A 13,404-nucleotide genomic window follows, 5' to 3' on the forward strand; every position below is an offset into this window, starting at 1 on the left:
ATCGGTGCAGAAGTAAGGGTTGCATGGTATGGTATTGCTACCCTTCTGTGCTGCTGCTGGTGGGGTGCTGCCTTCGGAACTGGGCATCTGGCCAGCAGCTGCTGCTCTCTGCCCAACCAAAGCTGAAGGCAGCACAGAAGTAAGGGTGGCAATACCATGATCTCCCCTACAATAACCTTGCGACCCCCCTGAAATTCCCTTTTGGGTCAGGACCCCCAGTTTGAGAAACACTGGTCTTCCCCATGAAATCTGTATAGTATAGGGTAAAATTACACAAAGACCATATTTCACGGTCCGTGACGTGTTTTTCATGGCCGTGAATTTGGTAGGGCCCTACCTATATGTGTTTGTGTGTTATCCTTAACTGAAAGTCAGAATGGAACTTGGGGTTACATCATAGTACAACACTCTTGTATGGTCCAACACTACAAAAATATGAATACATTCTGTACAGCAAATAGGCCACAGTATTTAATATTGTAAGTATAAATACTTAGTGTTCATTCATCAGCTTCTCTTTGCTTCTAATACCACCAGCTAATAGGTGAGATGAGCCTGTGACACAGCAGAAATAATAGCTTGTTTAATCCAAAAGGAAATTATGAATAATATTTCTCTGTGAGGAATTTGGAGCTGCTGTGTAATAATTTATGAATACTGTATGTGGGCCTGGTTAGTGGGGTATTTTCTGTATGGCTAATATTTGATTTAAATCAACAGGGTAAACTATCTCGAAAAACAGGCAGGGAAGAATTGCTCAAGATAATCCCTTTCTGTGCTAATAATTGAGAGTTAAAGAATAATGCCAGGAATCTTAGCTCTGAAGATTTTGCCCCCTCTCCAGCTAACCTACAGAACTGGTTTGGACCAGGACACGAAAGAGATCCATAGAACTCCAACAGGTTTAAAAAAAAACACTCTCTAAAGGGCATATGTAGTAGTTTAGGGGAAGCAGACTGAGACTCCAACATCTGATGGGAGTGTCTGAAGAAGTTAGGCCTTGCCTATATTACCATCAGGGGATGGTAAGCCTCTAGGTAAGTAGATGTGTGTAGACTGTTAGGGCATGTCTGCACTACAGACTTAAATCACTACACTGTTAGGTCGACTTACATCCACCACAGTAATTAATGCAGTGGCTGATGTCCACACTACCACCCTCCTGTCGGTGGTGCATGTCCTCACCAGGAGCGCTTCCACCAACTGAATAAGGGCAGTGTGTGGGACTGAGCGCCAGGGCTGTCCTCTGGGCTTCTCGCCTCCCCACCAGGAGTGGGGGGCAGCCACCTGGGCTTCTTGCTTTCCTGAGTGGGGTGCTGAGTGGGTGCAGCCCAGTTCCGAGTGGGAAGCCAGGGACAGCCTGGCTCTAGCCTCCAGGCTTTCTTGTCAATTTCACAGCTACAGCATGGAGCTGTGAAATTGACCAGATAGCTAACAGCCCATGTAAGTAACGCAGTAGACATAACTACAGTGACTTAAGCCCTACTCTTTCGTGGAGGTGGAGTTATGTCGGTGTAGTAGGGCACTTACATAGGCGGAATGAGGCTATAGGGTGTACTATCACATAATTAGGTCGACATAAGCTGCCTTATGTTAACCTAACTGTGTAGTGTAGACCAGGCCTTAGTTGTTCTAAAATCCTTTTTCTGTACAAGCTGAAACTTTGTTCCTACTTCTAAAATACACAATACTTCTGTTTTAAAAAGGCTGTCTGACCAGAAATACCACTGGTCACAGACTTCCAGTAGGAAGAATCCCAGGTGCCCAGACTCAGTCAGACCTGCAGGTTAAGAATGCTTGATACACAGGCTTCTGTAGCCGAGCTCCCAGTCTAGCAGTGGAAGAGTTGCAAAATTCCACTTTGGGATAGATGAAGACATCAGGCCTAATACTTGAGAGGGTTCACTCAGATTATATCTACATGGCAAATTAAAGGTGTGTTTTTAACTCTATCAAGTATCGGGGGTAGCCATGTTAGTCTGTATCTACAAAAACAACAACGAGTCCGGTGGCACCTTAAAGACTAACAGATTTATTTGGGCATAAGTTTTTGTGGGTAAAAAAAACCCACTTCTTCAGATGTGAAAATTACAGATGCAGGTCAGTATATAATGCCTGCATCTGTAATTTTCACTCCATGCATCTGAAGAAGTGGGTTTTTTTTACCCACAAAAACTTATGCCCAAATAAATCTGTTAGTCTTTAAGGTGCCACCGGACTCCTTGTTGGTTTTTTTTTAACTCTGCTTAGCTCATCCATATTAGGTAACTTGGATTAAAGTAGCAGTGATGACACCGCAGCTCGGCTTTTATCTTAGGTTAGCAGCTTGATTTAAAGCTTATGGGGAGCCTAGGGTTGAATTTGAGCTGCTAACCTTATTTAAAAGCTGAGTTGCTGTGTCTTCACTGCTGTTTTAACCTAAGTTAAGAACACACCTTTTTTGCGGTGTAGACATACCCACAGCTGACTTGAGCTTGTGCTGCAGGACTGTTTCATTGCACTGTAGACTTCCGGGCTCGGGCTGGAGCCCAGGGTCTAGGATCCTGTGAGGTGGAGCTCAGGCTGCAAACTGAGCCCAACATCTGTACTGCAATTAAACAGTCCCGTGAGCCTGAGTCAGCTGGCGTGGGCCAGCTGTGGGGGTCTAATTGCAGTGTAGACATACCCATTGGGTCTTTCATTCTGTTGGACATCAGTTACTGCAAGACTATATTGTGCACGAGCTGCCTTCAGCTATGTGCATGCAGCTCCCATTGGCTTTAAGGTGAGAAGTATATGCATAGTCAGGGCAAAGTTTGGACTTGAGTACAGAAACTCCAAAATCTTATAACAGTTTATTATCAAAGTTACAAGCCTTATCTTTGGGAATTGGCCTTTTAAGACTTGTACGGGTCGCTGTTTTTAGAGTTAATGCCTGGAGCACATTTTGGTTAAAGGGTGATGGTTGGAAAAAAAAGTGGTATAACTGAAGAATAAAATTTGTTGGTGGTTTTTTTAATAGAAAACTCTAGAGAGAGACTCACTAAGTGGGTTGTGTAAATAGTTACTGTCTGGGTAATTTGTACGACCATTTATTTAAAATTGCTAGAACTTTCATTCCAGTCTAAATAGTAATATGTAACTTTTATAGGTACAATAGTGCAAACGAGAAGCTCGTTTGGCTAGTAAATAGAAATCAAATATTTCTTGTAAAAAAATACAGTTAAAGTGACTTAATGGTAATGATTTTCATCAGGTCAGATGAGGATTTTTTATTTTATAGTAGACTGCCTACTCCTTTTTTTCCAATTCTGTTCTTAATTGCTGTGGCAATACAGTACCTCTCACTATAAAAGACCTATTTCAAATAACACATTTTTTTTCTATTTTTATTTGTTGTAACTAGGCAAGAGATGTCTGCCCTTGTCAGCGTTTTACACTAGCAATCCTATATTTATGTACATGATAGTTGCATTCTTCACATACTGCTTTATGTTAACATCATTCATTCCACAACTGCAGGAATTTAACCACCCATCTCATTTATCCATGTTTCATTTGTATTCCACGCATTCCAACATGCACACTGCTTGTCCTTGCAAGCAGACATAAAATATGTTTGTAGGTTTTTCAAGACCTGTTGCTCATTGGGTGGGATGGGACCACCTTGTTGTTAAGTTGGGGGCCGGTGTTTACTTCAGTAAATGTGCATGGCCTTCCTCCATTACCTGGGGATCTTTTACTGAGGTTTGGGTCTATGATTTTTCCATCCTTTGTTCGAGAGATACTGTCTTGCAGAATATTTAGTTTTAGGGAGAGTCCAGATTCTTAGTATTTCTCATACTGACCTATATAGTGTACATAGGAAACTGAACATATCCAAAATGTTGTGGTTTGTGTTAAACCCTTCTGGCCTCTTTCCCCTTTTAATGTCTAGGGTGTCGAAAACAGTTATTTACACTTAATTTGCCTAGATTAGTGGTGGGCAACCTGCAGCCCATCAGGGTAATCCGCTGACGGGCCGCCAGACAGTTTGTTTACATTTGCACGGCTGCCCGCAGCTCCCAGTGGCTGTAGTTTGCCGTTCCCAGCCAATGGGAGCTACGGGAAGCGGTGGCCAGCACGTCCCTGCAGCCTGCGGCGCTTCCCGGAGCTCCCATTGGCTGGGAACGGCGAACTGCAGCCACTGGGTGCTGTGAGCGGCCGTGCAAATGTAAACAAACTGGCGGCCCGCCAGCGGATTACCCTGATGGATCGTGTACAGCCCGCAGGTTGCCCACCACTGGCCTAGATGTTTGACACCCTTTTTGTACATCTGAATTTTATTTGTCATGTTTTTCCAAATTTTTCAAATTTTATCTTCATCGTGATAATATATATATTTGTCGTAGACCGGTCTGAATGTTTGACAGGAGAGCGAGCAGCTGTAAATAACTTGAGGTTCAAAGGTTTGTGCTCTCAATTCTGTTGCGCCTACTGGAAGAAAATAATTAGAGGAGACTTAGAAGACATGAAGAGAAAACAACAAATACATCAGAAGGTGATATAAGAGTGGAATTATATGTTTGGAAGCAGCTGAAGACACACAAACCAACATCTAATGAGAAATCCTGGAAGTTGCACAGAAAATTAACAAAAAAGTTGCATTTTCTGCCACCAGATTGTAAATGAACATATCAATGGTGATGTTAGCCCACAGAAGTGTCTTGGGGCTCCTGTACACCAACCGTTAGAACCTCATCCTCATCATAGCAACTTAGAGGAGAGTCTCCCTGCTTCAGGCACATGGGTTTGTAATAAATCTCAAGAAGATCCATAATCCCTTCTGAGAGAATTGTCCACCTAGAAGTCAAAATAGGTCCAAAAGAGAGAGGCTTCTTGGCACAGCAAAGGTTCGATGAGACCCAGATGTTGATCTCCATGGTGTCAAGGAACGAAGTTTGTCCATCCATCTTTACCTGCAGCTTCTGCGGCTTCCAGTCTTATGCATAAAGCCTATTCTAAGGGCAAGCTTGAACATAAGAGAGCTTCAGGGTCTAAACTATTTCCTGCAAGAGATGCTTAGAAGAATGAAGATATTATCCAGAGTGACCCATTTCCCTCAGTTTGTGAAAACAGAAAGCCCATATGATATTAATATTATGAATTTTCCTTTCACAGTCCCCAAAATCTTGATCACAGATGTCAGGCTTTCAGGGTGGGGAGTTCATTGGGGATGTCATAATATACATCAATATGCTTGAGATCATTGAGGCTTCAGAGCATCAAATTTCTAGAGATGAGAGTGCTAAGGGTAGCCATTGGGACTTTCAGGGTATGTCTACACAGGGATAAAAGCCCCGTGGCATGGCTGCGGCTGGCCTGGATCCGCTGACTTGGGCTTGGGACGAGGGGCTAAAAATCACCGAATGGATATTCAGGCTTGGGCTGGAGCCTGAGCTCAGGGACATTCCAGCCTTGCAGGGTCCCAGAGTTCAGGCTGCAGCCCAAGCCCAAATGTCTATGCAGCAGTTTTTCAGCACTGGAGCCCAAACCCCAAGAGTGCAAGTCTGCTGATCCAGGCCAGCCAAAGGGTTTTTATCGTTGTGTAGACATGTCCTCAGAATCACCTGCAGGAGCAGGTTCTGGGTCAGACAACACAATGACTTTGGTATACCATTGTCTGGCAAGGGGGCAAAGAAGCTTGAGTCTAAACACAAATCAAAGATCCTCCATGGATGCAGTGACACTGAGCCTCCATCAGGAGGATCCACATAAAAGAGACAGTGAACACAAAAGCAGCTAAGACACCAGCATATGGACAATTCGGTGGTTTCTGTATCAAGAAGTATTCCAATTCCTGTCCCGGAAGTGAGGCCATGCCACAGGTGGGCCTATTCATATCCAGTTGAAATGTGAAAACAAGGCTCTTCTTTGTCAGCCAAGCAGATAACCAAATATGTCTCTATACATCCCTTTTTCTTGTTTCTGCTGGTGAGAATAATTCAAAATATCAAACTGGAGGAAATGATAGCCATTCAGATTAGCTAGGGTTACCATACGTCCGTTTTTTCCCGGACACGTCCGGCTTTTCGGCAATCAAACCCCCGTCCGGGGGGAATTGCCAAAAAGCCGAACATGTCTGGGAAAAATACCGGCCGGGCACTTCCTCTCCCGTGGCTGCTCTGTTCCTCCCCGGACTCAGACTTTGGCTCTGTTTAAGAGCCACGCTGCCTGAGCCAGCGCTTCCGGCTTCGGGCAGTCCCCGTGCCTCCGGACCCTGCGCCGCCGGAGCAGAGCAGCTGGAGCCGGGGAGGAGAAGTGCCCAGCTGGCGGCTCAGGGTCCGGAGGCAACGGGGGCTGCCCGAAGCCGGTAGCGCTGGCTCGGGCAGCTTGGCTCTTAAACAGAGCCGAAGTCTGAGTCCGGGGAGGAGCAGAGCAGCTGGAGCCAGGGAGGAGAAGTGCCCAGCCGGGGGCACAGGGTCCGGAGGCATAGGGGCTGCCCGAAGCCCGAGTGCTACCGGCTTCATGGTTTGCCAGGCAGCCTCCAGACCCTGCGCCCCCGGCTGGGCGCTTCCCCTCCCGGGCTCCAGCTGCGCTGGGGAAGCGTCGGCTGGGGGCACAGGGTCTGGGGGCTGCCCGGCAAACCGTAAAGCCGGTAGCGCTCGGGCAGCCCTTTTTGTGTGGCTGGGAGGGAGGAGGGGGAGTTAGGGCGGGGACTTTGGAGAAGGGGCGGGGAAAGGGCGGAGTTGGGATGGGGGCGGGGCTAGGGCCTGTGGAGTGTCCTCTTTTTTTTATTTTTTTATATGGTAACCCTAGATTACCCCAAATTGGCCAAGAAGTCAGTAGGCTAAGTACCTAGTAGAGTTGCCACAGAGACTGCCAAACCATCATCCAAGCAGATAGGATTGCCTGTTCCAGGGCTCAGCCTGCATTCCAACTCAAAGATTACCTGAGCCTAGTAGCTCAGTATTGAGTGCAAATGCCAAAATAAGAGTGGATACTCCTCCAAAGTCATAAATACCTCTCCTAGCCTCCCATAGACTCCTAAATTCCTAGGTCACTTTTGAAAATAGGACTTAGGTTTTTAAGTCACTTGACGCTATTGAACATTTTACCCAATGCTCTTAAAGTCTAATGGGGAGGTCAGTCAGTACTCGTTGTAGATTTTGACATTGTCTCTAAGGTGCTAAAAAGTGCAAGAAATTATATTTGTGCTTTCCTTCAAAATACTTTAACAAGCAGAACCTTAGACAATTTTTACTACTTAGATATGAGGATTCAAATGCAATAATCTATTTTATAGGATCTTTAGGATGATTCATTTTAGATGTTTGTTTGTGTCATTTGAGCAGCATGTAGAGCAGCCTGAGGATTAGGTGAAGTGTGAAGCTAGATTGCCGTATCACCTGAAGAAATACAAATGGTTAATGCTTGCTGTCAGCATTCCTATGAATCTGGCTTTTATTCTCGAAGCACTGTAAGTGCTTTTGTAAAATTAATTTACTTTACCCAGTTGAATTTAGTTTATATCGTATATGCCTAAATTTGAAAAAAAAAAAGTGTGCATTAGTGATTGTAAAGCAGATGGTTTTTATACAGAATACTTATGCTGGTGGTGCATCAACAGCTACTTCTATCTCTCGGTAAATAGGTGTTTTTTATACACAATTGCTTAAAAGTATTTTAGTCGGAGTCCTGGGGTGCTACTGTTTACATTGGTAGTTTCTGAATCAGCAGATTTGCCAGGCATCAGATCTCTAGCTCAATTTCCAATTCCTGAGGTTTTGCTATGTCAGGACAACCCAAGCTGTTTGTGCATTCCAGTAAGTTGGAATTCAAAACTATTCCTTTTTGTTATGACGTTATTAGAAATGAGGTTGCCAAATTTACAGATAGAACATGATGGCACTGTTCTCGCTACATGATTACTGCTGTGTGGCTGCTAACTTTTTCAGCATCTGTTTAGGCTCGGGTATGTGTGTTTTTTATAGTGTCATATTTGATGAATAACACAGAACTATCTGTTAAGAGTTATGAGGTAGAAACATCTTTGCTTCCCATTAAGCATGCTTTTGATTCTTTGATTAAATACTGTATGGTTTCAAGTAGTTTGAAATGTTTTAGTTTTCTGATTGAATAGTTTGTGTCTTGTGCTACAGTCTCTTGTAACAATTAAAACACATTACTGCTGATGCGTCAGTAGGTTGTTTTGTTAGTTCCTTGGCATGAAGAGATTAGATTTCCCACTGCAGAGGGTAAATAGTATCATAGATGTCTGTAGCCAGTGGTACTCTATATTTTAGACTACATTGTGTAGACTATATAAAAGGTGGTAAAATGTTAGAGCCTGTAATGTCTTATTTACCATTTTAAAATGACTGGCACATGGGCTAACTTCACTACAGATGGAAGTAGGTATAATTCCCTCACTGCTTACATCAGCAATGAGTTTCACCCAAGCTTTCTAGATATTGAGCCTTATCCTGCAAGGCCGTGAGCTCCTGTGAGGTTCTGAGTGCCTCCTAATCCCATTGGAGTTATCACATGGGTTAAGCCATTCTGAGCACCTTTCAGGATTGACCCACTATACAGAAAAAAGTGATCCAACTGTAATTTTAATAGCATTTAGTAGCATTGAGACTTTTGATGCTATGTATGAAGAAAAAAAAAAGGCAGGAAATTACTAAAAAGCAATGCTCCTCCAACATCAACAAAAACTCTAACGGTTTGGCTATTTGATTATTACCCGTTCCATTGAGATTAGAAGCCCATATGCCTTGGCTTAGAAAAATCAGCGGCTGACATTATATAAAGAAGTTATTCTGTTAAGGTAATCATTGCTAAATTCCAAAAAGCAATTGATTAATGTGTTCTGTCTTTGCAACTTATGAATAAAAATGTTCTTTTTCATGCACTTTCTGTTTCTGGGAGGTAGTGTCTCAAAAACCCACGCACCCCTCCATAAATTCTCTTGCTTCCCAGAAAAAGGCTGTTACTGTATTTCATAGATATCCATCTTAAAATTAACCAAACTTAGTATCTTAGTAGTTAATCTTGTTTTTATAAATGCTGCTTCTTTCTGACTATGGTATATCTAGGTATTTTAAGGCTTTCATTTCTTAATACTAAGATTAAAGCCTTTTACTTGGAATATTTAGGTACATAATACCCTGTGTATAGAGTTGAGTATTTACTGTTTGGTCTAAATTCTCTTAGACTTTTCCTTTGAGTGTTTTACTCCTTGATTATGTATTGTCACTGATGGCTGAATTATTAGCTGTAACCGTACAGTTAAATGCTCTTGTCTTGTTTCCAGATCTTTCATGTCAGTCACATTATGCTCAGTTAGCATCAGCCATCACAGATGGCAGCTAAAGTACCTCAGTTTCACAGAGATGTATCTTTCAGTTATTGTTTTTAATTGGATGTAGAGAGATGTTTATTAAAATCCATGGATGAGTGTACTCAAGAAAATACAGTAGTTATCAGACATAATTGAGACAGATTGGGGACTTAGGGGAGCAGGTCTCCCTGAAACCAAGTAGAAAAAGGGGAGGTCTCCTTTTGCTTGAGGAAGAGGATTTGTGGTCCCCAATTGTCTTCAAGGGGAAAAAAATAGTGTTCTATGTATTTTGCCAGTAGGCACTTGAATTCAAGTGTTTTGTTTGAGATTTTGGTGTATGAGAGAGGAAAAAAAGGTGTTGTTAACCTCTGCCGTAGAGATTGCGTCTCAAACTGGGGGTCGTGACCCCTCAGGGAGTCGCAAGATTATTACATGGGGGTCGCAAACTGTCAGCCTCTACCATCAAACCCCGCTTCACCTCCAGCATTTATAATGGCGTTAAATATTTTTTATAAAGTGTTCTTTAATTTGTAGTGGGGGTCACACTCAGAGGCTTGCTGTGTGAAAGGAGTCACCAATATAAAAGCTTGAGACTCACTGCTCTATGGGTATTTAAAAATATCAAGTTTGTATATGTACTTCCAAATCATTACTCCGATGAAATATTTTCCATGTTTATATGTGGGTGTTAATAAAAAAAAAGCTCTGAACATTAATCCATAATTTGGACTGTTCCTTTGATTATTTAAATACAAAAGCCGAAAAGCTAAATTATCAAAAATTAAAAAATAATTACAGTCCGTAATGCCTTGCCAAATGTATTTGAGTGCATTTTCAATGAGGAAGCAAAATGTAGTAAATTAAAATCTAATTTTAATGAGGTTCTACATGCAAGTAGATCATATCAATTAGGAAATATACCTTTTGGTGCAAAGTATTATTTATCATCTTTATACTGTATAGTTGAACTATTAAAATATTGCCCTTTTTAATACATGAAATGTTTTGGATCAGAGAAATAATATACCATAACTGAGATCCTCTCAAAAGGAGAGAATTTACAAAAAGTGTGCCAAGGACCTGAAATCTTGAATTGTATTGTAGTGAATGGCTCTTGTTTATACATTAAAAATAAGATTTAGTATTTCGTTTAGACATCAGTTGCATTTTATGTATAGAAATATATGTATCACATTTTTTCTTTGTTATATTTATCTGTAGGTGCCTTCAAAGAACGTGGAATCCTTTGCATCCATGTTGAGACGCTCTCCTTTAGTTCAGATGGGGCCTGCCAAAAACAAAATTGTCCTTGGTCAAATCTTCCACATTGTAGAAGATGATCTTTATATAGATTTCGGTGGCAAGTTTCACTGTGTGTGCAACCGACCAGAAGTAGATGGAGAGTAAGTAATACTATTGTGGTAAATGAATAAAATTTGCAAGAAAACCAGAATACCTAGGTAATCAGAAATCTTTTTGGAATGATCTCAGATAGGGTCTCTTTGTAACTTATAGATTTTAAACTGCTGAACTATAGATTTCAGGTGGAGAACTAATCCAAATCACAAAAAGATTTGCTTTTGCTCTGAAGTCACTGCATTAAGAGCAGATTGCCTTACATTATCAATCATTGGCACGCAAAAGTTACAAACTCTTAAAGCCCAGAGGGGAATTGCTTTTGTTAAATGTGTGATTCGTAAAAAAGAACGTTAACTGGAGATCCAAAATAATTTATTTGTTAATGTTTTCTGTCTTCTTTTAGTTCAGCTTTTTAAATTGTCAGAATTTTATCTTTGCACCTTGAAATGCACATTGGCTATGAATGAATAATGAACAATTGGACTGAGATAAATTGTGATGACATAAATGGATAAATATGATCCAGTTTAGATTCATTGCCTGTTTCTAGATGAGTGCACCACTAATATATTTGTGTAAGCTTTTCTGATGAGCAAGATGTATGCATGAAAGGTCAGATTCCTGTATTTGTAGATGTTGGTTTCAAAAGAAATAATGAGTTAAAACCATCTATTTCTGTAGAAAATAAGCTTTATTTTTTTGAGGAGAAAGATGTTTCCGCTGTTATGGGTACAAAGAAGATAGCATTACAAATGTGAACTGAATATAAACTGGATTCATTGTTTTCTTCCTCACTTTTCAGGGACAGCTCCATATTTCTGCAGCTGGGTTGCAGGTTGCTCAGTGGCAATGGTAGCAGCGTGAAATTAACAGCTCAGTTTCACTTTTGCTATCCTGAAACTTGTGGCGTTGGTGAAGCTGTTAGCTTTCTCATGCAGGAGCACGATTCCTATGAGCAGTAAGGAGAACAGGAACTGAAATAAGGAGGGAGGTCCCCAAAACAGGGACTGGGGAGGAGAAGAGTAACGCAGACCCACCATCTGGCAACAGACTGGAGGCTCTGCTGAGGCAAGAAGAGACAAAATTCCTTTTCCCTTCCAGCAGCCAGAGGAGGGTGGAGCTTTAGATTTATCAGACCTCTAATGCCAGAGGCTGATCATAAAAGATAGAGCCTCGGGAGCCTCTGGGGAAGTACCCTAGTAGAGATATCATTGCTTGCCCTATTTGCAGCTGCTGGGGAACAGGGCTTCTCACCAGGTTCTTGCCCTTGGACCTTGATGATGGGAGTCCCCTTCTTATCTTTCATATCTGAATCTGGCTAGTGGGTTTACTCTTCTGTCCAGTAGGTGTCTCGTCAGTAACTGTAAGAGGCATCAGTGTATCAAAGTTGTAAAACCAAACATTTATTGAAAATGTATTTTTTGTGAAAACTTGAGCACATTGAGAATGAAAATTCACTTTCATTATTCAGTTCACTTTCATTCTTTAGTTTTCGTACATTAGCACAATGTTGTTGTGCTTGGGTTCACAACACTATGGTGCATTTAAATCTACCCCCCAATGTAAACAAACAAAAAAAAAACCAACTAAAAAAGGTTTGAAAATATTTGGGTCGGATGAAACCCCTCATTACTATACCTAAAATAATAGTCTTAAACTGTATTGACAATAAAAGCCAACTCTAGAGTATTTTGACTTCCCAAAGTTTTTAATTTGAAATAACAAGTTTGTGCATAAGACTCTAATGCAATTTTGTAATCAAACAGCATTTGCGTATTCATGATTTTGCTCCCTAATGTTTTCTAAAATAACGGCATAGTGATTTTTGTAGTGTTGCCTCTCTGACAACAGATATGTTTGACAGGCCTATGACTTTTAAAGCAGATATGATTGACAACTATAAGGTAGATAGCACGTGACATGAATAGTAGTAGTACATTTTTTGACACAGACATGAAATAAACAAGGTAATTTCTCAGTTCAGGTTATACATAAGGTAAAAATAAAGGGGGCTTAATTCTGCGATGTGCTGAGCATCTCCGAAGAAAGTCCTCCAGCCCTATTGACTTCATTGGGAGCTCAGTACGCTCAGCACTGTCAGGATCAGGTCTATAGAATCAGTCTATATTATGTATTCAAGGCAACTAAATTTAAAATACAGAAAAGAGAGAAAATTCAGGGTGGGAAAAGGCAAAAGAAAATCCATCCTTTATACATAGTTCTAGTGAATTTTATGTACACGGTTTATTTAGATTCGTGATTTAATATTAAAATTTGAGCCATTACTATAATAAATTTACTTATAAAAGCCTAAGATAGAAAACTTGAAAGTCTGTTGTTAATGTAGATCATACAATGAGAATGATTAGTAATCATAGCAATCAGGAGGTCATGTGTTAACAGGACATTGCATCATATTTTGGTAACAGAACATAGCACAGGAAAGAGAAGAAATGTATCTCACAGGAATTTGTCCCCAAGACCAATAGGCAGACAAGTGTTTGTTTGTGGCTGTATGGACCCATCTCTAGTGTTCCTTTTCCCCATCTTTCTTTTAAGGTTTACATTTGTACATGCTTTGTGGTTGGTGGATTGGGGTGGGGCTGAGGAGTTGGTGGAGCTCAACTAGATTACTCAGCTAAAATACTACCAAAGCATCACTTAACCCTCCACAGATACTCCAGAACAAGTGCAAGATTAGACCCTGTTTGTTTTTAAATTCGCATATAAACTGGTATATT

General features: G+C 41.2%; 1 protein-coding gene across 1 annotated transcript in view; it reads left to right on the forward strand.

The window, feature by feature from the left end:
- Positions 1 to 13,404, forward strand: part of TPD52 (tumor protein D52) — a 213,025-nt gene that overhangs the window by 101,649 nt on the left and 97,972 nt on the right. Inside the window, exon 6 of the mRNA XM_054017327.1 lies at positions 10,526 to 10,707. Coding sequence (XP_053873302.1) covers positions 10,526 to 10,707 — 182 coding nt within the window. The remainder of the gene's footprint in view (positions 1 to 10,525; positions 10,708 to 13,404) is intronic.

Source organism: Malaclemys terrapin, chromosome 2 (assembly GCF_027887155.1).
Source record: "Malaclemys terrapin pileata isolate rMalTer1 chromosome 2, rMalTer1.hap1, whole genome shotgun sequence".
Classification (NCBI taxonomy): domain Eukaryota; kingdom Metazoa; phylum Chordata; order Testudines; family Emydidae; genus Malaclemys; species Malaclemys terrapin.